At 38.6% G+C, this 26,158-nt stretch overlaps 1 protein-coding gene across 8 annotated transcripts in view; it reads left to right on the forward strand.

The window, feature by feature from the left end:
* The window catches only part of mef2aa (myocyte enhancer factor 2aa), a 95,304-nt gene extending 69,560 nt beyond the window's left edge, over positions 1-25,744 (forward strand). For 3 of the 8 annotated variants that reach the window (XM_038268748.1, XM_038268746.1, XM_038268749.1), the window contains exons 4-11: positions 6,377-6,508; positions 6,578-6,712; positions 8,749-8,971; positions 10,752-10,811; positions 19,188-19,372; positions 23,550-23,679; positions 23,829-23,952; positions 24,122-25,744. In XM_038268748.1, coding sequence (XP_038124676.1) covers positions 6,377-6,508; positions 6,578-6,712; positions 8,749-8,971; positions 10,752-10,811; positions 19,188-19,372; positions 23,550-23,679; positions 23,829-23,952; positions 24,122-24,461 — 1,329 coding nt within the window. In that variant the 3' untranslated portion in view covers positions 24,462-25,744. The remainder of the gene's footprint in view (positions 1-6,376; positions 6,509-6,577; positions 6,713-8,748; positions 8,972-10,751; positions 10,812-19,187; positions 19,373-23,549; positions 23,680-23,828; positions 23,953-24,121) is intronic. The other 5 variants (XM_038268752.1, XM_038268751.1, XM_038268750.1 and 2 more) reach the window with 5 other exon arrangements.
* The last annotated feature ends 414 nt before the right edge of the window (positions 25,745-26,158 follow it).

The following is a 26,158-nucleotide window of genomic DNA, read 5'->3' on the forward strand; positions in this document are numbered from 1 at the left end:
TTTAACTTTTTCACTTAGCTTTTTACCTTGTTAACTTCTTAAAATCTTTTTCAACTTAACTCTTAAGATGCCAAAATAGCATGTACTGCCACGCAGGAATATCTTTGCCAAACTGCGGGATATAAATGTTGTGTTTCTGGACCTTATTGGCGGATGGGGGGGACTATTTGTAAAGGCTATGCAAGTGAAAAAAAAAAACAGTAACTTGCCATATAAAGGGTTAAGTAATACGATGTACTTCCTCATATGCAATAAGTGACAAAAGCTCCAAGAATAGATTCTATATTTTAATAGAAAAAAAAAAAAAAACTTTGAACTGCAGGGCCTCGTCAACAGATGACGCAAGATCACTTGTCCATGTGTCTTTTCCTCAGGACACACCCTTGTCTTTCTCAGACATACTGCTTAAAAATCCTCATCACAGTGTTATTCATGTCTGGCTGAACAGCATGATTCGAAATTTAAAAGGCATTAAAAAGCTGCTTTCATAACATGAAAACAAGCAAACATGGTCTTGAGCAGCAAACGGCTCTGATGTGTGAGAACACCCCTGCCGTGTGTTAGAGTGGGCTCCAGGGCTGCCCCCTGCTTTGGTCGTGTCTCTGCAGGGTCGCCGGTGTTTGGCCAAGCGTGGGAAGCAAGGTCTTGACAGGTGCTTGGAAGAGGTGCAATTGTTTGGCCATGTGCTTACATGGGGATCAATTTACTGGAAGCTGTGAAAAGTGTAAGCTTAGATGAAGCGGAGGGGTTTGAACTCCAGGCCTGCTAAAATCATCATTTGATTCTGTTGACAGCATGATGAATTTCAAATTCAGCAAAGATGATTTTAGTCAAAGGTTCCTTAAACAAAGGAAACTGGATATATTCTGAAGGTGAAAGAAGTGCACATCTAAAAACTAAGGTGTATCTTTGACAAATGCTTACAGCCACTCACACCAATTGGCAATTTCATCGATGCCAGTCAACCTAACAGTAATGTTTTTGGTCTTTTTGAGGAAGCTGGAGTACTTGCAGAAAACAAATGCATTACAAATGGAGAACATATAAAACCTATACAAAAAGACCCTTGGCCTGGAGTGGAACCCAGGATCTTCTTGCTAAAAGGCAAAAGTGCTCAAACTCCTCTACTATGCAGTTCAGAATAAAACTTAAACATGTATTTCTACAAATGATTTCAGGACACAAAGCGCCTTTATGATTAGAGAGAAAAACTCAAGGGATTCTTTAATTTTAATTAATTTTAATTAATTCATTAATTTTTCAATACCTGAACCATTGTAATGCATTTCTTTGAAAATGTGTGTAAACAAAATGGATCAACTGAACTCAAAGAGATTAAAGGTATATATCTATACTATATTCTTCTAATTATAATATAATAATATTCTATAACCTGAAAATAATTAAACCATATATATAGAAAAGTCATACTATCTGAAAGATAACTTGGAATTATTTGGATTATATTTTATATATATATTTTTTTATTCTTAATGTTACTGTCAGTATATTTAGTTACCCTCATATTCAAAAGTAATTCACACTTCAACAATGTAAAAAAACAAAACAAAATGTGTTTTGTCCCACAATGCAGAAAGTCACTCCCTGCATTTAACCCATCCCCTTGGGGATAAGTGGGATGCCATTGTGTGGCACCCGGGGAGCAGTGTGGGGTTAAAGGTTTGGCTCAGGAACCTAGATTGCAGGATGTGGGGATCGAGCAGTGTACTTGCAACCTTCTCAGAGCACAAGTGCACTGCTCTAATCACGAGGCCAACACTCCTCTTTAGTAAAAGTGGATAACCATTCTCTTTTTTAAATATTCTTCTGATATAAACCTGGAATTCTCCCCACATGTCGTAATTTTGAAATGGCCTGCAAAAGCAAACTGTGTGTAACTCAAAGAAGATGTTCAAGATTTGTTTGCTTTTTTCTGAAGAATGCCCAGTACTATGTGGGCTCTAGAGAACGATGGATGCTTCAACATGACGTTTGCTAGGTTTTATATTTAACAAAAAAACATACAAAGCTTTAAAATTTATTTCTAAAGGATTGTTGGCGTCTGCCAATATCATCACAAAAAGTTTTAGGTAAACATACATCTCATTTTTCTGATGATTTTTGCAAAGAGAATGCCTGTGAAATAGCATTAGCTCGCCTCTGCTCTGTGTTGAGTTCTTGAACATTTGGCCCCATATTTGTTACGGTATAATATTTTCTTTATTCCAAATATTTGCATGTTGACAAAAACCACAAAATGAATGTTTTTCCTTTTTTTGAACCTTTGCTTTGAACATTATATTACTACATGGTTGCAGGCTGCAATTTAGCTAAGGAATTCAGTTGAGATGCCTGAAAAGTCATTTTGTGGTTGTCTGAGTTAGCTTTGCTTTGATCTTGATCGTGGTCCATCAATCAACTACTGTATTACTACTATTTAATTTTTGATATATTTCAAATATTCTACTTATGAAATGGGAAGTCTTTAGTTTTCTTGTTTTACTGTATTGATGTTAGTAAGTGCTTAAGGCATCTAGAAAAGACACAATCTTGGGTCATCCTTTCAGCTTAGGGGACCTTTTAATGTCTGAATAATTCATACTTCTGAGTTAGATGATGTAAAAGCAGCCAAAGTCAAAGCAGAAAAAAATTCTGGAGAGATACTGTGGAGATTCTAGGTTCTTGGATCTTGCACATTAAAAATGATAGTTGGCTTAAGGCTTTTCAGTAGAACTCTGTATTTTTCGAACTTACATTTTGTCTACCCCTTGACTACTTTGGTTTGGTAGCTGCTCTCTTGCACTGCTGCTTACAACACCTCCCCAGATGGCTTCAGCCAAAGGGTGTGGTGTGTCGAAGCCTGGCCAGACTTGTTGTGAAACAGAGCAGATCTGCCCATCTCGACCAGTATGACCAACATATTCCCATAATGAGCAGGTTGAAACCTAAATTTGCAGGTTGGGATCAGATCTTTGACTCAGTGGTGGTGAAAGTGCATAGTTGGACTTCAGTAAACACAGGCCTTTCAGGACCCTAACTAAAGAGGGCTCTTTTAGTAAACAGGAAATGAACCAGCAAGGCGTTTTCTTAGAATGAGAAGAATGCCTCTGCTCTGTACCACACCAAACAGTAATGCATCTGTGGTACAGCAATGGTCATTCATTATCCAGAGGGCTTCTCTCTCTTGCAGTCCTCTGGGCATTGTGGACACTTATGTGGGTGTTTATTCTGAACTACCTTATTTTCTATCTCAGCTGTCAAAGAGGCGCATATTTTCTGTGCACACGCTGCATATTAACATTGTTTATTGTGCCCCAAAAATACACAGCCCTCAAAAACACGTGAGTGCACGAATGAATGGAGACGAAGGGAGCAGTTTGAGACTTGGCACCTTCCAGCCTTAATGAGCCAGGGAATTATGCAGGAGTTTAAAACCTAGGCACAGAGTTTAGGAAATGCAGCTCATGCTGAGGTTGTGGTGGGGTAGCCGCATTGCCTGCACAGTCCTAACAGACCGTCACATCACTTGTCAGAGGATGCAGCAGCTGTAGAAGCACCCCCTCCCCCACTTGGCTGTACTCTTCCCTCAACTTCCACACATCATACACATGTGCACCACACATACAGTTTCTGTTTCACACACACACAAACATTTTCAACTTTGCTGTGTGATGAGGACCAGAAGCAGAGAGCGAGGTCTCATTAGAGCTTGTAGGTTTCCCCTTCCCTAGCTCGCACCCCGACCCCCTCATCCACAGGAGTCACTGACCTTCCTGTAGACACAAGGCCTCCGAGACGGCCTGCAGACAGGGCAGGGCACTGCCGTGAACCTGATAGAGGAGTCTCAAGAGCGGCACATAAATCATGTTTTTGATGTACGCTTCCTTGATATCACAAGCTGTCATATGCTGTCAGTGAGTCTTGTTAACGCTGCTATTCAGAGCTCTAACGAGGAGCAGAGACGAGCCTGTATGAAGGGGAGCATAGGAACGGAATATCAGGGATATTTTTTGACTTGTTTCGCATGTTTCTCACTCCCTCAAAGCCTCTTTGTGATGCTGTCACATTAGGGACTTGTTGATTATTTCTGTTAAATATGTAAGTATGTTCTTAGATAAACATTCAGAACAAACATGACTGATTTTCCCAAAGGATTAGATTCCATTTGATCATATGTACTAATCTGAACCAATATATATATATATATATATATATATATATATATATATATATATGTATGTATGTATATAGAGATTAAAAGAGTCTATCAAAGTTCAAAAAGTTACCAAAAAATGTATGTCCATGTTAGAAGGCAAATCAAGAAGATCACCAATTAGATCAGTGGCCAGTGGCAACTCTCTTTCATATTCAAGCCACTTGAAGGCTTGTAGTAGTTGTTGAACCATGTAAGGGGAACGGCAAGAAGCCTAGAGGCCCATTTAACTTGATTGTAAATATGTAGACCCACAAAAACTTGAGGCAATGTTATGTATTTTTTTCATGTGTTTTAGAGTCTTCGACTTAAATAGCATTTAATTTTTTTTTTTTTTTACATCTTTCAGACAGTAAATGTGCAGCAGCTTAGCAGTGAAATTCAAAATTCTATTTCATAAAGTGCAGCAATGATCAAATGTAAATAGTGTGGGAGAAAAACATGGTGTAAAAATGCATTGACTTTAATCATAGTCGATCATCAGGGAGTTTATAGAAAACCACAGCAAGAGCAATGCCAATGATGACCATGCAAGCAGTGTGAGGTAGTATAACTCATTAAAAGAACCATTAAAAGACTACAAAAGCACTTGCAGAACACAGATCTCTGCCAAGCAGCAAATTTTGCCCCATATCGTGATTGACACCTATAGCTAAAACTCACACATGATCTGGATCATTACCAAATTATAACAAATTTTTCTTTCACCTTTGGAAACATTTTTCTTAAAATCCTGTCATTGGTTTCTAAATAAGGCACATCATCTCTGCAGCCTCTGGTGTTTGATCTGCTCTCACCCTCTTAATTCTGCGTTTTTGTCTTCAGTATAATACTATAAGACTTTTTTCAGTCCGATGCTGAAGCTGGCAATAGTCACCGATGCCACCCTCTGGTTTAGAAGGGAACTGCTTGTTCCGCTAAATAATGTGAAAATTTTTTAAAAACAATCCTGCATCCAGATGATGATGTGGGTCATCACATTTAGTTGATTGTCCATGGGCTGAGGTGCAAGTTTGGTAAACAATTTCATTATAATTTGTTCGTAACTTTTAAAAACTTTCCTTTACACAGACCTCCAGAGAGACAAACAACACACACAGACACCCTCAACTAAAAACTTAACCTCCTTGCCAGAGGTTATGAGAAGTATTAAATACATTTCACAACTCCATCCATCCAAAATGTTCAATAGAGATCGGACCACTCTGTGAACTTTATTATGTCTCTCTCTACAATTGTACATCATAATGATTTCCTGTTTTGCTGCCATTTTAGCTACTGTCTGTATGCTATCTTTTGAGGTTGGGTGGCTGTCCTTTAGTCGATATAGTACTGCCATGCCAATTTAATAAACCCATTAAAACCACAAGGGCAGTGATGTTTGATAGACCTATTTAGAAAAAAAGAACGGGCAAAAATGTTTGCTCTGATTGAGATATAGTTTGTCAGCAAGTTTTGCACAGAGAACTCGCACTGAATCTGCAGTAGGACCATTTCTTTTTTTTTTTTATCTTGGGGAGACTTTTAAAAAATGATGTATTAGTACATATTGAGTGTTTTTCTTCTCTTGTTTTTGATTTGATATGATGAAAAGGTCAAAAAGGTTTCAGGGGTTTGAATATTTTCATTAGACCTTTTATGAAGGTGTCCAATATTCATCTAGAAACCTATCAGTCCTGTGGTAGAGATCTGTGTTTTCAGCAGCAAAAAAACACTTTAGCTGAAGTGTTGAATTGTACAGAAGTGCCGTGTGGTTTCAGAAGTGAGAATGATCAAGTCCGACTTACAACAAGCTGAAAAAAAACTATACAAAACCATATTTGTGTGCAAACCTCAGCTGTCAAAACCATAATTCAAGACAATGGCTCAGTTCTCGTGTGATTTAACATTTAAGTCTACATATTCGTGCACACCAAACTGGCTTAATAATGCTGATAAATAAGGCCTCTGTGGGAGTTGCACCATCTGCTGCACGACTTGTGCTTCATGACTCTCACTGTATGTTTGTCTGCCTACAGAATTTATTTCCACTCAGATTAGACCTCTTTTTGAGGATGTATTTCTTTATGCACTGGGCAGTAACTGAGAAACAGAAAGAAAAGAAAAATCAACAACAAAACGTTTTGCATACCCTGTCTGTTCAACTGTGCAATTTCATTTCAGAAATTGAGAAACAAAGGCCATAATGACTGTGCTAGTCCCGATCCTGATGACTGTTTCGGGCACAGCCCCCTCATGGATGACCATTTCGGCAAACTAAGCGAAGACAGTGATTTAATGTACAAGCGCTGTGGTGTAAGTACTTCCTTTTGTCTCCTGCTGTTTTGTGTTGATTTTTTGTCTTTATGTTGATGTTCACCACAGGCGCTAAACAAGAAAGAACACAGAGGTTGTGATAGCCCGGACCCCGATGCCTCATATGTCCTCACTCCTCACACAGAAGAAAAATATAAAAAAATTAATGAGGAGTTTGATAATATGATGAGAAATCATAAAATCGTAAGTACTGTAAATGCAACGTTCTTGCTTGGCTTTGTGGCACACAAGGATTCTCTCTTTTTTATTAATTTTACTTTTTGTTGCTCTCTAGTCAACTTGTGTCAGAACTACACTTCTTTTAGACTAATACCGTTAACAGGGTTTGCATTCGTTTCTTCAGTTGATTTATTTTGCAGCTTATATTTTGACACACCCTTACAAGATTGCATTTCATTAACAGATGAAATGTTGCATGCTTCTGCTAAAACATTGCACCCTTTTATCACGGGGATGGTTACTATAAATTCAAGAGGACTAACTATTTTAACAAATAAAAATGCTACAAATACTTTCATTCAAGTTATATATCTCAAACACTTGCAGTAGCTCTGGCATTGATTAATTGTATGCGCCCTGTTGTAATATTCAATGGTATGCTGGATAAAAATACAAAACAATTTTACAAACCAACACTAAAAGATAATATTTATTAGATTTCCTTAACAATGTTGTTACCCTTGTGCAAGAACACATACTTTCTCACTAAACGGTCATTTAATTCTTTCCATTTCCCTTTATTAAAAGACACTGACTTTGCCATTAACAAACTAATGTCCGCACCACCCAGCTTATTGGATGATACTGCAATGAAATGCACCTGTTGTTTTTACAATTAAGGCTTTGCAAAGTCAGCACTTTGGGAATAAATGCAACGAGTCGAGGTTGTTGGAGTGTTTAATCTTTAGTAATACTCTCTGTTTTGTTATAAAAAAAAGAAATAGAAAAAATAAAAAATAAAAAACCGAAACAATTCGTTACTGTCAGTATCTTTTTTTTTTTTAAAGGTGAGGATTACCTCTGAAGTGCTGATTGCTGCAATGCCACTGTCGTCACAGTATGCATGACCTTGTTTTTGTATTTTGTTTTGTTGTCTGTTTTTTGTGTATATCGTGGACTTTTGAAAGTGTATCTGTGTTTAACAGATTATTGTTGTTGTACACGTATGCATTCACATCTCTAAAAATCAGAGGGTCGTGAAAAGGTGACTTTATTTCTGTATCCAGTATAAAGATAAACCCCCATATTTTATGGCTATTCAAAAACAGAAAGATGTTATATATTCCAAGGAGTTTCCTTAAAGATTTGATATTAATTGAAAGCTAAAAACGTATATAATCATAGAGATCTAATGAAAAAAAGGTCTTGCAAACTTCAGTTGCAAAGCATATGAATGGAACTTTTGGGAGTAAGCAAACCATGTGGTCATAAAAGAAGCACATACAAGAAAAAACACAGTTTTAGGAGGATTTTCAAGTAATATCTATTCAAAAGTTGAGGTGAGATTAGCAAGAGGGAAGTTGAATGTGAGGTTTCCACATCGAGAGAGGTTCTGAGGAACCACGTCATTTACTGTCATTGGTCAGCTGGGATTTATCAAGAGAATCAAAGCAAGACTGTCAAGAGGAGGATGACAAACACCAGACTCATCCGTGTGGATGAGCCAAAGGCCACTTTTAAAGGAAACTAGTTTTCTTTACCAGTTCGAAGAGCCACAGACTGATCACTTTTCATTCAGTGTCCCATTAATGTGGTAATCTATGCAAAACGAGCTCCAGCAAAGTATAGGACACATGCACTGCAGGACATAGACATTTTTCATTCTGATTTTCTAAGATAGAAATTTCACTAGATAGAAATCAAAATCAACAAGGTGATTAAAAATACACACTTGGATTATATCATTCTGTCATAAAACTTTATGTGGAACCAGTTAAATGTAATATGATATTGTTATTTGTTGTGCTGCACCTGTTTACTTGATATTATAGACTCAATGTTTGTGCAGAGGATTGTAAAGATTTGAATGTAGCTAATTTATTTTAGTCATTTTTTTCATCGTCTTATCATTTTGTACATTTCTTACACTTTTCAAGCCCCCCTCTTTGCAGGAGCTGTCTGTTAATGTTCCTATGACAACCGACGTTCAGCCACATATCAGAACTTGGATTCGGAGTGTGCTGTGTGTAAATATTTATCTGTGTGTCTCCTTTCTCCAGCCCACGGCGTTGCCTCAGCAGAACTTCTCCATGCATGTGGCGGTGCCCGTGTCCAATCCTAACGCCATGTACCAGGCGGGAGGGAATCTGGGTAGCCAGGCCCTGGCAGCAGCCACGGCCTCACTGAATGACAGCGGGATGCTGTCCCCTCCGCAGGCCTCCCTGCACAGGAATGTTGGCTCTGGTGGAGGATCACAGAGGCCCACCAGTGCAGGCAGTGCAGGTTAGTGAACACGAAATAAAGCTTTGTTTCTCTATCGGTGGATTAAGTTCTTACAGATGTTTAAAGTGTTTGGTGCTTGGTTAATTTGTCTTCTAGTTTTTACTCGAGAGGTATCTGTAACAAAGTGCGGGTACTGGGTTTATGGTTTTCTTAATTTAGGGGCACAAATGCTGAAAGCTTGGGGAGAAAGTGAATGTTATTGTATAATATTTTCTTCATTCTCAGATTGTCAATAATAACATACAGTAGCAGCCATTCAAAATGATCCTTCCCAGTCAAACAGCAGCCAAATGGCAGCCCACTTCCCTGCAACTCCCAGCAAAATGCCCCCCAACTTCCAGCCACTGGGCCTACATATGTTTTCTATTCTGACTCCACCCTTTCACTGAATTACAGGGTCTGACCAGGAGATGGTGCTTCTCTTTAGATCTTAATGTCCACAAATCATGACAGAAAGAATATTTTAGTAGAAAGATTCATGTTTAAAAAAGGAATTGTAGGGGTCCAGCCAAGGACCAACCAAGGACCCATCAAAGTGGGGAAATTTTGAATGGCTACTCCTATAACACTGTGTTATTAGTGAGGTTTACCTATTTGAAGTTTTTCTAGCAATTTTTTGAATTTTTGCTTCAGAATTATAAAAAAATATTTCCCGATCTTCGGATGTAGATCTTCATTTCAAAGAATAAAAAGAGGCATTTCTCATTATTGCCCCATATGGCATTGATTATGGGGGACTTAATGCAAGGTAGTCTCACACTAACACTTTTAACTAGCGACTGTAGAATGTCTTCGCACCCACTAAAAATGTCATCATCACACCTTCTCTTATATCAGCTTGTTGAAAAAAAACAAAACCATGTCAGATGTACCTCTTCTTGCATAACCGATCTGACTCAATCCATCAAAATGGTTCTTGTAGGATTTCTTTGCTCTGAGCAAAGTGGGGATGCATGAAACCAGCTTCCTAAAAGAGCTTTAACCACACATTAGAACTTCTAGCAAATGGTATGTACTAAACGGCTGCTTTTTTTTTTTTTTTTTTTTTTTTTTTTTTTTATTACCTCTTTCATTCTTTTATCTTTGTCATCTAATTTCTCATTTTGTGTAACACCAACTTGTTTCAAAAATAAAATTCTTTGGTAGTTTTGCACACCTACAGTGCATTCCGTTTAGAGATGTTCAGGCATTTTGCAGTGAGGTATTGATTGAATGTTGTTAGAAGCCAATATCTTACTCTACCTTTGGTTGTCAATTCTTTTATTGTTCTTGTTTAGTATAAATCTGAGTTATTTAGACCCTTTTGTTGAAGCTAAAAGCTACTCTAAGTGGTAGTAAGAGAAAAGTAGATTTATATCTTTTACACTATCATCCCACTTGCACAGTGCTGTATTGTTTTTGCTTCCTTAATGCTCTTCTTTAAATATGCTCTGTTCAAGGTGTACTGTATGTCAGATTATATAAAGCTTGCTTTCCGAGAGCATGCATAACTGCTTGACGAAGATCTGACGCCAACTGTAATGCTACGATCATTAGCTCGGTTCCTATAAGCATGCTAACACTCACAAAAAACAAAGAAAGACATGCTGATTTAGCTCTCCGTCAACATCTATTCTAAAAATCTCCCCCTACCAAGAGGAAACAAGGCAGACTTTCATGTTCTGTGAGGATAAGATTGCTTGACATTCTGACGTCTGGTCTGGCATCTCCATCACATGCTCTGCTCGCTTGTAGAAAGGATGCAGATGGTTAATCATATCCACTCTGTGCATCTCATTAGGTGGCATGCTGGATACCACAGACCTTTCAGTGCCAAGTGGTGCGGGCTCCAGCCCAGCGGGTAAGTCCTCCTGGAGAGATTCATTAGCCCTCTGTTGCTGTGCCCGGTAGGCCTCCTGCTTAGCACATGGGTTGGGTAGATGCCTTTAAATAATAAAAAAAAAAATGGCTTCAAAACCCTTCTAACCACCTCTCATGGATTTTGAGTTGGTCAGATACTAATTTTGCTGCATGAAAAAGTAAATCTAATTTAAATAAAAAAATAAAATCCACACACTTATTTTTTTTTCCTTCTCTGTGCTTAAAAATGTTTTAAGGCAGGTCATTAGCTGTCCACTGACATTGTAATGAGACCTATTAACAGGTGCATCTGTTTTCCCACTCCTTCCCCCTCTCTGCCCTTATAAGGCCGGGGAGGATGGCTAAGATGCCTAGAGCAGCATAACCCTGCAGCTATTCAGGCCATGTCATCCTTCTAAGTCCTTAGTACACAATGACCGGACAGGCTGTCATGGCTGAAATGTGTTCAGTGAGTTGTGCAGGCAGGTGGAGTTTAACTCTTTCTTTATGACTCAGTGGGATTACCGGTCAAATGCAAAATATCTTCACAGAACAGCATGACGTTGATGTCTTTCTTTGGAGCTATTTTATTCTAAACGTTTCAGTAAGTGAAGATGATCAAATGGGCGGCAGGTTTTGATTCCTTATCTGGGTCGAGACCTCATCCCTACCGAGGGGGGTGTTGTAGTCACCATTAGGCAAAGTACAAACATGTTGCAGCTGTTGCTTGTACTGTGTTTGCAGAGGAGCCGAGGCCACAAACAGAACAAGCCTCTCAGGCCCCCATGTCAGATGACCCTTCCTGACATACTTATGATTTTTCACGAGCCACAGTCATGAGCGCTGTTAAGGCATTCAAAGGGGACAGATGGAAGATGAATCATGTGATATCTCTTTTCTATTTAGATGGTGTCACAAATGACAGAGGACAATGCTCAGGAACACATCTAGTTCTATAACTACTATTCTAATTTCCTGTTTTTTTGCTATGTTTTCAAGTGTTCTGTCTCATATGTGCTTGTATAGTGCCACTGTGAGCACCATTGGCCACATTCATTGGCTGCTGCTGTTTTTTTTTTTCTCAAATAGGCCATCTGTTGTCCTTGTCTGTGGCTGAGATAATGGCTCATCAGCACCTTTAAAAACACAACTACTTTTCTTTGAAGTTATTTTTAAACTTTTTTAATACAACCGTGCACACTCCAAGTCTGCAACTTGTACGAATCCAATTAATCGCATCCACTGGTCCTTGTGACGTCTGAAAGCTGTAGTGAAGTTGGGAGATTAAAACACCAAGCACCATGTATTTTAGCTTAACTTATTATCTGACCTGGAAGAATATGCTTTTAAAGTAGAGAATCATATTTCCTATTTTCTGCACTATAAGTACTCATAGCCATGGAACATTTTTGTAGTGTGTTACTTTAACCACACTAACATCAATGTTTATATGTTATATTTTTTATAAACAGTTTTCAATGGCTGTCACAAAAAGTGTTAGGTGCAACAGAACTCAAACCGTTTGAACTTGTAAACCTTAACTACTAGTCATGCTTCATGCATTGATCCATACATGAGACAAAAATTTTACTTTTTGGTCCACATGGAAAATATCGTCTATGGCAAGAAATCTACGCCTTAACTCATTTGGAACACAACGGCCCTACGTTTAAACATGGTTGCATCATGTCTAAGGGTGCAATTGTATACCGGTTTACACTACCCTTTTATTTTTTTTATTTTTTTTTATTTAATTTTATTTTTCTTTTTCTTCTTTTTTTTTTCTCTTTTCTTTTTTTTCTTTCTACTCTCTTTATATTTATCTTCTCCCCTTTAGCCGGGCATACTGTACACTGCACCATATTTTCAATCTACGTAGCTACAGCTTCAGACTGTATGACAAAGGGTTTAAAAATTCAGAGCTCACAATGTATGTTCCTACACTGTTCGGCCTGGTGTTCTGTGAGATGAACATAGTCATAGTCAAAACCCCGTTTATCTCTTAATTTTATTCCTTTATTTTATCCCTTTAGTTTTGTAAGAAAAACACCTTTAACAACCTCAACAGCTGCGTATCCCTTTGGTCATGTACAAAAAAACTACTTAATTACTTACTTTTTTTATGTTTTTTGAAGCGTATGGCGATCTGACCTTAAATTTTTTTTGTGTGCATGACTAAACAGATTTTTGCCCTTTGAGGTAGTTTAAAGTCTATTTTTTCTATAAAACAAATACAATAAATGCAAATCTTGCGCATGTTAATTGATTATGGGTATGCTGGTCTGACAGAACCGGTGCTCTGATGTGATCTAACTGTCAACACTGTATGACCAAAAACAACACGTTGGACTCAGCGCTGGTCAGACTCATTCCATTCAGTTTATTTCTATAGTGCTAATTCACAGCACATATCATCTCAAGGCATTTTACAGTTCACCAGATCATCCAGTCACACTGATTCAAATACACTACCCTTTTAAAACCGTGCCGAGAGTGGTCCAAGCACGGTAAGCCGAGATAACTGTTGAGTGTAAATGGAATAAAACTGAACTGGACTGTGCCAAACACAACTGAACTGCACTATATCTAGTACTAGTTCCACAGCAGGGCTTGACATGGTTCAGTTGTGGCTCAGTTCCTGATAGCAAATAGCTCAAGAGCAGACTGCGTCATCTTCTATTTACTGTCAGCTGACTCATTTCCGGCGTCCGGCTTTGATCTCTTCACCTGTTCACAACACAAACTTCTCCTCAGCTTATTAACAATAAACGGCATCAAAAGTGAGTAGTGCAACCTGGGATCACGCCGAGATTGAGATGATTCCTTCTTTGCCTGATATTCCGCAAACAATCAAATATCACTTATATAAACAATCATAAGTTCCTGAATGTCATGTGTGCTGCCATTTTTGTTTGCGCAATTCCTGCTTTGAGAGCTCTAGTATCGTGGACCACCGATAGGAGGCGAGGAACCGTGCTAGCATGATGTGTAAATGATTTAAGAACCAAGCTCGCCACGGTTAACTGATCTAAGCTCAGTCCGAACACGGCACAGATTGGTTTCAGAGGGCTAATGTAAATGGGGCAATACTGAACATGTTTTGAATGCAAGAGGTGCCTGGTTTACATGCAGAGTTTATGGTGGGTGCACGCTACGTGGTGTCAAGAGGTCGTATGGTGCGTTTTGAGCATTGAAGCGACAAGCTCATCCAAAGCTGCAGAAGCTAGTGTTGGAAATCTGAAGTTTTGCACTGATTCAGTCAATTAGCTTATAGAAGCAGACACTTCATCCAAGCTATGATCTCTCCTCCTACTGAGCTGTCAGCATGAAACTATAAAAATGTAAAAATACAAAGGAGTTAAATGGTACTGAGATTACAGAAAAGCCAGGTGAATTATTTTTTTTATGTACCAGGAAAAAAAGAGTGCTCTGGTCATCATTAGTACTCCACTGAAATATTGTGTTACTAAAAAGTTGTTTATTACATACACTAACAAAAAATCTCAAAACCCGCTGGCATAGAATATTCTATTTTATATTCTGGTACTTGCAGTTTTTACCTCAACCTCAAAAAAATGCTTCATGTTAACTTTCTGCCAGTAACAGAAAATCCCTGACAGTCTGGTCAGTTTGAGGGATCGTCAATGAGATTACTGGTGCGGTCATGGGTCTTCATGCTGGGGTTCTGCCACCTGAAACAATACCACAATATTTAAAAGCAGGATCATAACTCTGATTTACTGACTAAATAAAGTACTTTTTCCCAAACTCATCAAAGTTAATACAGCTAAGCCACTGTTGATCAAAGTTGCCATTGTACACAAAAAAAATAGCCAAGGAAAGAGAAAAAAAAAAGGAAAAACAGGATTCTTCCTTCAGGACTGCATCAGAAGGGTTTCTAACCACTTACAACTTATGTGCACAAGTGTCCAAGTTGAGGTGTTGGACACTTTTTGTCACTTGAAATGCATTTGGTGTTAATGTGCCATAAGAGAGGAATGAAGCAATGAGAGGCTCTGAAATACCTGGAGCTGTGTCTGCTGAACATGAGTTACACTTAATTTGCTGTAAAATCTGTTCCCCTTTATTTACTTAAAAGAAAGAGAAATAAAATCCTAGCTATTTGAGCTAGAGCTATTTTGCAAAAGAAATAGGTGAAAAAATAGTTTGAAGACATGCAGAATGGTTTCAGGAGATCCTTAAAAGATTTGCAGCAGAACTTTCAATAAAAAGTTGTTCCACCAACCCTTACGAGGGGCTTAATTGAACCTTAAGACATAGGAAAACTACATTTCCTCCATCCTCCGTTGAATTTATGTATCACTTGGTTAGAGTTTTTGTTTGTATCATGAGAAAATGTGAACTACAGAAAGGGGTTCTGAACTAAACCTAATGGAGTAGTGCAGCAGTGAAATTGGGTCTGTTTAGTGAAAGCTTCATGTTAGGATATTTATTTTCTTCCTCAGTACGTTTTGATTTATTTGCCCAAGATTAGTTGGATGAGCAAAATATTTTAAATCCTTATGGTAGATGCAATTATTTTTTACCCCCACACTTATTCCTCTGAGATCCAACAAAAGATCAGTACACGGTTTATATTAGTTGAAAGCCGCTTTCTGTTGTCCTTGATTGGCTCCCATTATTTGTTCTCATTCACACATACGTACACGTGGGATGCTGCGAACAATAACTCACCCTGTTCTTTTTCCCTGATCGTGAAAAGAAAAATGGAAGGCTTCAGTTGTAAACACAAGGCCTTATGTAATGCCCCCAGTTTTCCACACTATGTTAATAATTTAGGGTGACCATCATAAACCTAGCATCCTTCAGTGTGGACAGGTTTAGGTAGCAGAGGACTTAAAGGGCCAGAAAGTCTGAATATAGGATGAGGACAGATGTTAGAAACAGCCCTCAGTCATCAATTAAAGCAGTGTCTTAGATTGCGGCTGGTGCCTTGGCTTTAAATTAACTTTTTAGGTCAAGTACATTTTTTTTACATGCTGGCTAATCGTTTCATTCAGTCATCATCAGACATCTCAGGGACATTTGTCAGATGAGAAAGTCCAGCGGATGAATTCAAACCTAAATCAATCAGTGAAAGCAATGCAGATTTTCTATGTTTGCCTTTCGATTAACTAACAGATGACAGAGTAATACACTCTCCTCTGTCTGTCAGTGCAGAAAAAGAAAAACATCCACATTGACTGAGATGATAATTGATCCTGGGGTTGCATGACTAGTAAAACTGCAATAACAAAAACAGCAGCCATGGTACTTATGCTGATGTTTTGGTCAGATATTGTTTTGGAGCAATTACATCAGTTGGGCAAAATGAAACCCACAGAATCACAGACATATAAGCAGAACAAGGGAGTTCTTGTGGGTATCCTGTGCTGCATATCATTAAAGTTTATAGATTTAAAGGGGATATATATATATATATATATATATATATATATATATATATATATATATATATATATATATATATATATATATATATATATATATATATATATATTGTTTTGAGGTATCAGTCAGCCATATAGTGACTGACACCTTTGCCCAATACTTTAAATTTTTCCTAGAATTTTTGTCTCCATTCCCATAGTACTGTATGATGGCCCCACCACCATGTTTTACTGCTTTGATGCTGGGAGGGGGATGCAGCATTTTACAAGATAGAACATTTAGCAATTAGCAGGTACATTTACATTTTTGTCTCAACTCAGCAGATCAGCATTTTCCTTTTTTTTGCTCCCATATCCAAGGGCTTCAACCCTGGTCCTCTGTGCCCACTGCCCTGCATGTTTCAGCTGTATCTCTACTTCAACACACCTGACTGATATTATTGTATTTCCTTCTCAACAGCCTCCGAGGGTTGCAGAGGTCTTTTAATCACTCATTTATTTAAGTCAGGTGTGCGGAGGTAGGTAAAAAACAAAAAGAAGCTAGACAGGGGACCCTGAGAACCAGAGTTGAAAACCTTTCCCCCATACTGCATGACCTTTGGCAAAATTCATACAAGAGTTCTTTTGGCTTTTTTCCTCCACAGTTACACTGAGCCTTTTGGCTTCTCAGGCCCTTTCTGCACTCTTTCCCCTTTTCAGTTGGCCGAGCTGTGCTCAGTGAGATCTTCAAAGCTTTTGAAGTTGTTTTTTAACCTAGATCTACTCTACTGTCTGTGAAAACACAACCTCATGCAAAATCATGAGGTGTGTTGCTTGGTCTTCATGGGGCTTTTTGTTCACTTGTGTTCTGGCCTGCACAGAACAGCTAAAGTATTTATATTAAAGAATTAGTTGGCTCAAGAATATATTGTACTGCACTAGATTATATAGAGGGGTAACTAAGTTAAGAGGACTGAATATAAATGCACCCCAGTTCTTAAATTCATCATTAATCATAACTATGAGCTACTCTGTGTAGGTCTGACAAATACATCCCAGTAAAATAAACCAAAGTAGTGGTTTTAAGGCCATATTCTTATATGTGCAAGAGTTTTAGTTTGAATACGTTTGCGATACAATGTAAAAAGAGACTCCAGTAAGCTGGCCTTCTGAGCATGCAGCATTTACAATATAGGGAGTGCTGTTACAAATCACAACAACAATGTGGTTCCGGAGCTAAAACAAACAATCCAGTAATGACAGGGATGGTGGCTCCCTCCTCCTGTAAGTCAAAATGTCTGTAGTGAAAACAGCCAATTTGTCATCCCTGTTGTCCTGTTTTCTCTCAAAAACAACTTCATGTTTAATGTTCACTTCAGACTTCTGCCAGAGTTAAACACCAGCTTGCTGCTTGTTTTCAGATTGCTCTTTATGTGCCAAATTGCCACATTGCCTTCTATTCCTTAACATGAAATCCTATTTGCTCTAACTTCTCATTCCCACAAAATGACATCCTGGCTGTTTTTAATCAGACTTGCTATTTTTGGAGCATTGGACATTTACCCTGCTAATTCTGTAAACACTGTTTTCTTGCAGCGGCAGCCAAGCCTTGTGTGTGATCAAAGCCAGAGCTGATGGCGATAGCTGCTTGTACACACTGTTGATTCAGCTGTGAGATACTATTGTAGGCTCCATAAGTGTTTATTTGGCCATGAATTGTTGCTAGCCTTATCTGCATTCAGTGAGGGCTATTGTTCCATTATGTTTTTTTACCCCCGAGCCACCTAGTCATGTACACACTTTGTGTTTCTGTCGGCTAAAGACAATGGACAAGTCAGCAACTTGTTAAAGTGTTACTGATCTGTTGATGTTTTGGGAGATAACATGAATTCTTTTTATCCTCATAATTTTCAGATATAAAGCTAAGTTTTTAAATTCCAATCAAATGTGCATTAAAAGCACAATCCTTTTAAAATTCAAGTGCACTCAAAGTATTACTTGTTCTCTTGTGCCATTTTGGTCTTCCAACAATTGAGGGCCTAGGTTTTATTAAAGTGCTGCAGACCTTGTGCAGATGAGTCATACAATACAGTGCTGATGAAAAAAAAGCAACAAAAATATTGTAGGTTTGCAAAAACAGGAACTATCTCTTCTATTTTTTACAAGACGTGTTAAAACATGTCAACAGTTTAAAACTAAGCAGATGCAGACACTTGCAGGCAGCTGCAATTTATCACGGTTGGACAATGAGTCCTTGTAACAGACAAACTCAAAGTGGATCTTCAAAGCAAGTCTGTTTTCTGCTTTTGTTAAATGTGTGCTAATCTGTACTAATGCAGCTCATGCCATGAGAGAGAACTCCTAACAACTTTAACTCCAGCAGCGAATATTTCTTAATTTTTATTTTTCCTAATTTTACTAATCTGTCCTAATCCATTGATGAGATTTATCCTTTTTGAAGTTGTAGTAGTTGGGTTACTAATTTTGAAAATAACCTGCTTGGATTCATGTTTGTTGTGTTATAAAAATAAGAATAATGATAAAGGAAATGACTAATGACTACAGTTACCAAGGTGTGACTGTTGAGACCAAACTCTTGCACTTTTCTGTTTTCTGCTTGACAAACTAACATAGCAGAACATTTCCTCAACTGTAATAATTTTTTCTTTCTTTTAAGTGGTCACAGTACATTTGCCAATGAACTGCGCCTCATCCCCAAGATGCAAAGTCTTGCCTTTAATGTAATCATTCACAATAAAAAATTAAAGGCTCATCAATTTTGAAATGGACGTTTTATTTTTGTAAATGTGCAAGATAATTATCCTAGTCGATTAAAACTTCCCAGAGGGTTGGAAACACTTAACACCGCGTGCTGAACGCGAGCTGCGGAACAAGACGGCATGAGAGGTCTCTCTGATGGCCGGGAGTGTTGTCAGTCATGGTGCCCTGGTTTGATGATGCGTTTCCTTTTCTGTGTGTCTCTGCAGGGAACGGCTTCGTTAACCCCAGGGGCTCGCCGAGCATCCTCAGCACACCCAGTGGCAACGGCCTGGGTAAAGTCATGCCTACTAAGTCTCCGCCGCCTCCTGGGGGGAACTTAGGAATGGGGAACCGCAAGCCAGACCTGAGGGTTGTCATCCCTCCATCGAGCAAGGGGATGATGCCCCCGCTGGTGAGTAAAGAGCACACCACTGCACACCAGTTTGATCAGCCTGAGGACCTGAGAGGCAATATGAGAACTTTCATAGTAAAAAGTGGTGCTGGATTTGCCTGCACATGTCTTTGACAATCACCTCAGCATTGCATGGATTACCTCATTCATGTCTTTGTTTATCTGCAGTGAAGTTGCATACTACAGCAATGTTGTTTTTGCATTTTTTGTAACATATGAGCTTAGGGAAAAACTTTAGGGTACTTCTTTAATGCACATGAAATATTCTGCAAATGGAAATATTTAGCATATTTATTAGGTGGGAATGGAAGGATCTTTTTATGCAGCATTTCTGTAAATGTTTTTTTATTTTATCTTAAAGATTGATGAACAAGACCTACAATAAAGATAATGCAAGGTCGGGAGAAGGTATAATCAGATTACAGCTATAAGAAATATATGAATAGAAAAAAACACAAAGATTGACAGACCAGGGAAACGAGGCAGCATCATTCAGAAGTCCTTTGCAGGATCTGTGTAAAAATGTTGCTGAGGTTTTGGAATCGTTTGTCAATGAAACTCTTCATTAAGCTTCCATTTAGTCAAAAGGAGCTCTCCTACTATAAGGCATTTTTTAAATTAAATTTGTTGTTCTTGAGGTGAGGTATGTTGGCTTAGATGCATCAGGAGCAGACAGGATGTGCTGTTGGTGGTCTGAAACAGGTTCAGGATGGGCTGCAGGTTGCTTCATTCTTGCCTGAGCTGCAGAGACGATAGAAGGTGCCTGCCCTGGCAGGTCTGCAGACAGCCTGTCATTAGGCCATAATGGTATTAAATTAATCACATCTCAGTGTGACAGAGTGTAGATGAAGACTTAATCAGGGGCCCAGGGTGTGAGCCAGATAATATCTTGTCGCCCTTGTCGTGTCTTCCCACAGCTATTGATTGAGGAGGAGTATTAGGAACCCTTGCCTGCTCACAGTGTGTCCCACAGCAAAGGAAAGATGGAAGATGGGCTTCTTGTTTCTCCTTTCAGGCTCAGGGAGCATTGTTGGTGAACAGGAAAGAAACTTTATCTTTAGATTATGATGATTATGAGCTACTGTCAGGGTTTGAGAACAGTTTCAGTCTATATCCCCTATCAGTTACAAGTTACACAGATAGTCTGATTGAGGATTTGGTCATTGTCAGAACTGTTTATAAATGCTCATAAAGATTAAGATTTTAAATTGATGGTAGAACTGTTTAGCAGTCTTACTTTCATTTACTTCCCTTTTACTATAAAATTCTGATGGTGAACCACCCCCCCCCCCCCACCATGAGCACTTTGCTCCGTAATTCTCTTCTTTCCTTCTGTCGAGGGCAGTTGGAGGAGGAGGAAATGGATTTGGTGAGTTTGACAAATGCCCGGGCAAATGGCTGAAATGTTAACACGCTTTGAGTAATCACAGATGGTGAATTGAAGCCAGGTTCAAAGAGAAGACAGTTTTCCTTAAGAGGATTTTTCAAAAACAACTGCATTTTTCATTGCATGCATTAAGTTTGGCCTGTAAAGACTGTCTTGGGCTTTTAAATTGGCTCCTCTATTCCAAGCATTTAAATGTTAATCACCAGGAGTCTCAGTAACAATTGAAGAACAAACAGAAATCATATATTCTTTTTTTACTGAGGGAGAGGGGATTACGTCATTCAAAATGAAATCATAGTGTGAGATACTTGGGGTTTGGTGAAGTCATCTGGCCGGATAGCGTTGGAACAATTCAAGGAAACCATCAACTTTATGATGCAATTCAGCTATGAACACAAGTATTGGCAGCTGCACACATGTTTGTTTTATTACTTACGGAGGGCTTGTCGCAGTATTGTTTTAAAAACTTCTGTCTGTCTGCTTTTGATTATTAGCCTCCGTGTGCATTTTGAAGCTCACAGCAAAGCTCACTGCTTGACCGTACCACGCTGTGTAGGTGTGTTTGTGTGGATGCATGCCAGCCACTACACCAAAAAAACCACCATAGCTTTTCTGTGCGTCACTCTGGGAATTGAAATGTGTCATTTGCGTTATCCTCTTGCAATATCTCATTCGGGTGCTATGTGAGTGTAAAAGCGATCTGTTGTCTCACTCTGTTATTGAACTGAATGTTTATCTGACAGAATGTCTTAGAGTGGATCGTATGGGTCTACTCTGTCCCACTTATTACCTATACTATATATACATTAGTGTTTCCCTCCTAATTTTACGTATTAGAATCATTTTAGGAGGACTTGCATCTGTGGCTTAAATCTTATGCTTTTAATACAAAAGTAATGCATTTATTTTCTGGTTTGTACAATTGTGGCGATGAGTCACTGGCACCTTCACCTCAGCAGAATCTAGAAAAACAAATGACTGTATTCATCTTTAGTAGAATTTACTTTTGCAGTGGTGTTAGTGAAGGTAGTGAGGATGCGGCCAGCGACCTCACTAACACTTAGATAGTGGAGCACATCACACCAGTTCTAAAGTCCTTAAACTGGCTCTCTGTATGTCTGAGAATGGACTAAAATATTTCTGTAAGTCTATAGATCACTGAGTGGATTAGCAGTAAAATACATTACAGAATTGCTCAGTGTATCAATCGGCCAGACCTCACAGGTCTTCTGCTTTGAATCCCCAGAGTAGCTTTTAGTTCTTATACTTCACTTATCTGTAATAAAGTCCCACAAAACATTAAAACTGCTGAAAACCTGAGAAAAAAAGTGAAGATTAAAAATTCATTTTATTAGAGTGGACTTTGATTGTGTTATGTAAACATAAGTTTAAGTTTGCAGTTCAACTTGCCTTTTTCTGATCATTCATATTATAACCATCTCATCATTTTAACTATTAAAAATGTATATATATTTTTTTTATTTAATAATATTTTTCTATAATTTTTCTATAATCTTTTTGCTGCTGTAAGCACCAGAATTTCCCCATTGTGGGATAATTTTCTATTCTAACTTTTATGCCACTACAATTTACATTTCAATGGTCTTTCTTTTCCTTTTTTTATGTACTGCACTTTGGATTTTATTTCTAATGAAAACTGCTATACCAATAAAATTACCTTACTTTACCTCCATAAGGTTATCGTCAAATCAACTGACACTTCATTGATTTTTGTATCCAAAAACATTAGTGGAAAGTTTAAGGGAGAAAAAAAATGTAGTTTGAAAGCATACAAAAACAAGAGGAATAACTGGAGATTTTAGATGGCTTTAAATGTGAAGTAGTATAACCTCTGATCTAAGCCAGACTAAGAAGAAAAATGGCCCAGATGTGGAGAAAGAACAGAAGGGAAGGATAGCAAACTCCTTCAGGTCTAGTAGGAAATTTCCACGGTCCCTTACAGTTTGATGTGGAGGGCCATGCCATCCGTTGATGTGGGTTCGCTTTGTTTTAAGAAATCCAAAGTCAGCAGAAAACCAGGAAACTTCAGGGTAATTCATGCTTCCCTCTGCTAATAATCTCTTTGGAGATTTTAATTTTATTATCAGCCAGAAGTACTGATCCCTTATTTAACGTTCCTGGTATCCTGGTAAACCTACTCAGCCTTAACACAATAGAGACACTAGTGCAAACAGAAAAATGAAAGACCTAAGAGACATCAATGCAGGCAAGCTGAAGCCAACGTTAAAGCAATCTGGGCTTCTTAAATATCACAGGAGACACTCAGATGTTCCGCCTCTATGCCATTTTTAATTTGTTTTAGTGATCCATGCATAAGAAGCCCATGTACAACAAACAGACATAGTAACCAATAAACTAACATTTCTGTATCAAATTCCCAGTTTGTATCAGTATCATATAGTATCATAATTTTCTCTAAATTCTCGTTGACGTTTGGTGTGTTGTAAGCCTCAATTATTCATATGAACAATAAGAAAACCTTAAGATATGTTATGTGTGGCTTACATACTAGTTTTCCTTTATAAGGCAATTTAATGAAGTAAATTAAACTTTCTTTTTTTTTTTACTCTAGCTGATTTTGTGTTTTTAGTGTTAAAATTCTGTTCATTATTTTTCTTATCAGCCTTATTAGCTTTGCTGCCACCTTGTGGTAGACGTTTGGTACCTTTCTTTTTAGATAAAATGAAAGGTGTGTTTTGTTTTTTAAGACTATTTTGTGAGACAGGTTGCATTTATTTTCTCCGTGTTGCTTTTCTGTGTGTCTTACAGAACACCCATAGGATAAGCAGTTCCCAGTCCACCCAGCCGCTTGCCACTCCTGTTGTGTCTGTTACCACCCCCAGCTTACCCCCACAGGGCTTGGTCTACTCAGGCATGCCCACCGCCTACAATCCTGCTGGTGAGTCTGCACCTTCTGCCCCATCACTACACTAACTGGGACCGTTTGTAGTTTACATTCCTGGTTCTTGCTCTGTTTCTCAGCAGCACACAGCAATATAATGTAAAATGTTAGTTCTTAGTGTATGTGGATGCTTTTGTTTTTTACAGAGTACTCGCTGAGCAGTGCGGAGATCTCCTCCCTGCAGGGCTTTGGTTCTCCTGGGCTCTCTCTGGGCTCCATGTCTGCATGGCAACAGCATCAACTAGGCCAGGCAGCTCTTAATTCTTTGGTGTGAGTAACCCAGTTCCAAACAAAGGCACACTCTACAGATGCCCTTGTATGAAAGCAACACCCACGTTGCTCTGTGATATGCTGAATCATGCGCTTACATCCTGCCTTTAAACACTTTTTTTTTTTTTTGTAAACTCAACATCAAATTTTCTTTCTATCTCTGCTGCAGTGGTGGAAGTCACCTACCTCAGGGCTCCAACTTATCTATCAACACCAGCCAGAGCATAAACATCAAGTCTGAGCCAATATCTCCGCCCCGCGGGCGGGTCACCCCATCCGGGTTCCCCCCGCAGCAGCAGCCGCAGCAAGGATCCAGCCGACAGGAGGTCCTGGGACGCTCGCCCGCCGACAGCCTCAGCTCGTCCTGCAGCTCCTACGATGGCAGTGACCGCGAGGACCACCGGGCGGACTTCCATTCTCCGCTTGGACTTGGAAGACCCCCTGCTGTCTCTGAGGACAGGGAGAGCCCCTCGGTCAAGCGCTTGCGCATGGACACTTGGGTGACATAAGGAGCTTTGATCTGGTCTGCAGTCGCCAGCCAGACAGATAGAGGAAGGGAGGGATTAGACATGGGGATAAAAGACAGAGCAGGGGTCCTTAGAGCTGTCAATATTAATATGATTCAACTCCACCTTAATTTGTAATTCTGAGATATAATGTTAGAAGATGTCAGGGCATATCTCAGTCATTTCTCAAACTGATACAGGAGGTTTAAATAATCTAAACGAATTTTGTGTACAAGCAGGTGTATCAGGTACTTTCTGCAGTTTAGAGGACGTCTGCAGCTGAGAGAAATTTGTTAAAATAAAATAGGCGGTAGATTATTGTAGCCACTGGTCTAGTCAGACACTTACTTGTAGTTGCTGTTTTGCTGTTGTGCTCGCAAGTTCGCAAACAATCCCAGAAATTTGTGTCGCTTTCAGGCTAAGGACTCTCTAATTACATATGATGTTCACTGCAAGAACTGTGTTGAAATCCAACGCTGCAACCACACAGGTTTTGATTTAAACAGGGTCTTTCAAGTTTTATTTAAACCCTTAGGATCAATAGATGCAGAGCACATTGAGTCAAAGTCATCCAGGGCTCTTTAATAAGCTGAGAGAACTTTAAAACAACAATATGGGAGGTAAAAATAAAATAGTTTCAGAATTTATTGCAATAATTATAATTAATTTTATAATTTCAAAGAGTATGGTGTATAAATAAACAGTTAAGATGATGCAAACCTGTCCAGTTGAGCTGGTTAGTAAGCCAACACGTTCACATTTAAGCAACAGTCCATCGGTTAAATAAGCCAAAGCTGGAATTTATTAGTTGTTTTGTACAGTTGCTGTAATCTCTTTACAGTTCGCTCAAACGCTGCCTCTTCTTCTTTATATATATTTTTTTTCACACTTTGTATTTTTAATTGTGCTTTGTTGCGTGGTAAACATCCACAAGAAGCAGATTCTTCAATCAGATATTGAAAAGCCATGGACATTTGCTAGTCTATTTGTACAATGTAAAAATTTTGAGCCAAGCGTTTTGTCTTTCTTTTGTCATTGTTGTGTAAATAGCAACTTTAATATATATATTGCCAGGGTGGTGAGCACACCGTTTTCAAGAAAGTATATTTTTGTGGTTTACAGCTGAGTTTACAGTAAGTGGACCCTTAAAAAAGTCACTGGTCCAAAATTTACGATTTTGTTGAGTCAATTCAGCATAAATTCAGACATGTTTTTGGTTAATTGTTGGTTTATTCTTGTTTGCCCTCAATACACTTTAAAATGAACTCGATAAGGTCAAACTTGTATCCATTTGGTTGTTTTTTTTTGTTTTGTTTAAAGGATGACAATAAACCCAGGGGAAGTAGAAGTTTTTATTACTGATTATGCTCCAACACAAGGTGCTAGAGTTATTGCCACTGCCTAAATCCAGGATCAAACACACCAGAGAATAATTCATTGTGTAGCCATTCTGCTACTGAACTTTGTTATTTAAGCTAATGAAACTGAACCCCTAGAAGAAGCTGCTGGTGACTTTAACACAAAAATAACCATCTATGGGCACCCACACGTGGTTGTAAATAATAATATAATAATTTGATTGGCTCAGCGGATTTTATCAAACATTGATCTCCATTTAGTGAAAGTGCTGTAACCCTGTAGTATGAACATTAGAAGCCAGAAAAGATAGAGTCTGTTATGGCATAAAACCTGTGTTATTA

The sequence above is a fragment of the Cyprinodon tularosa genome, unplaced genomic scaffold, assembly GCF_016077235.1.
Source record: "Cyprinodon tularosa strain WSP-4 unplaced genomic scaffold, ASM1607723v1 ctg71, whole genome shotgun sequence".
Lineage (NCBI taxonomy): Eukaryota > Metazoa > Chordata > Actinopteri > Cyprinodontiformes > Cyprinodontidae > Cyprinodon > Cyprinodon tularosa.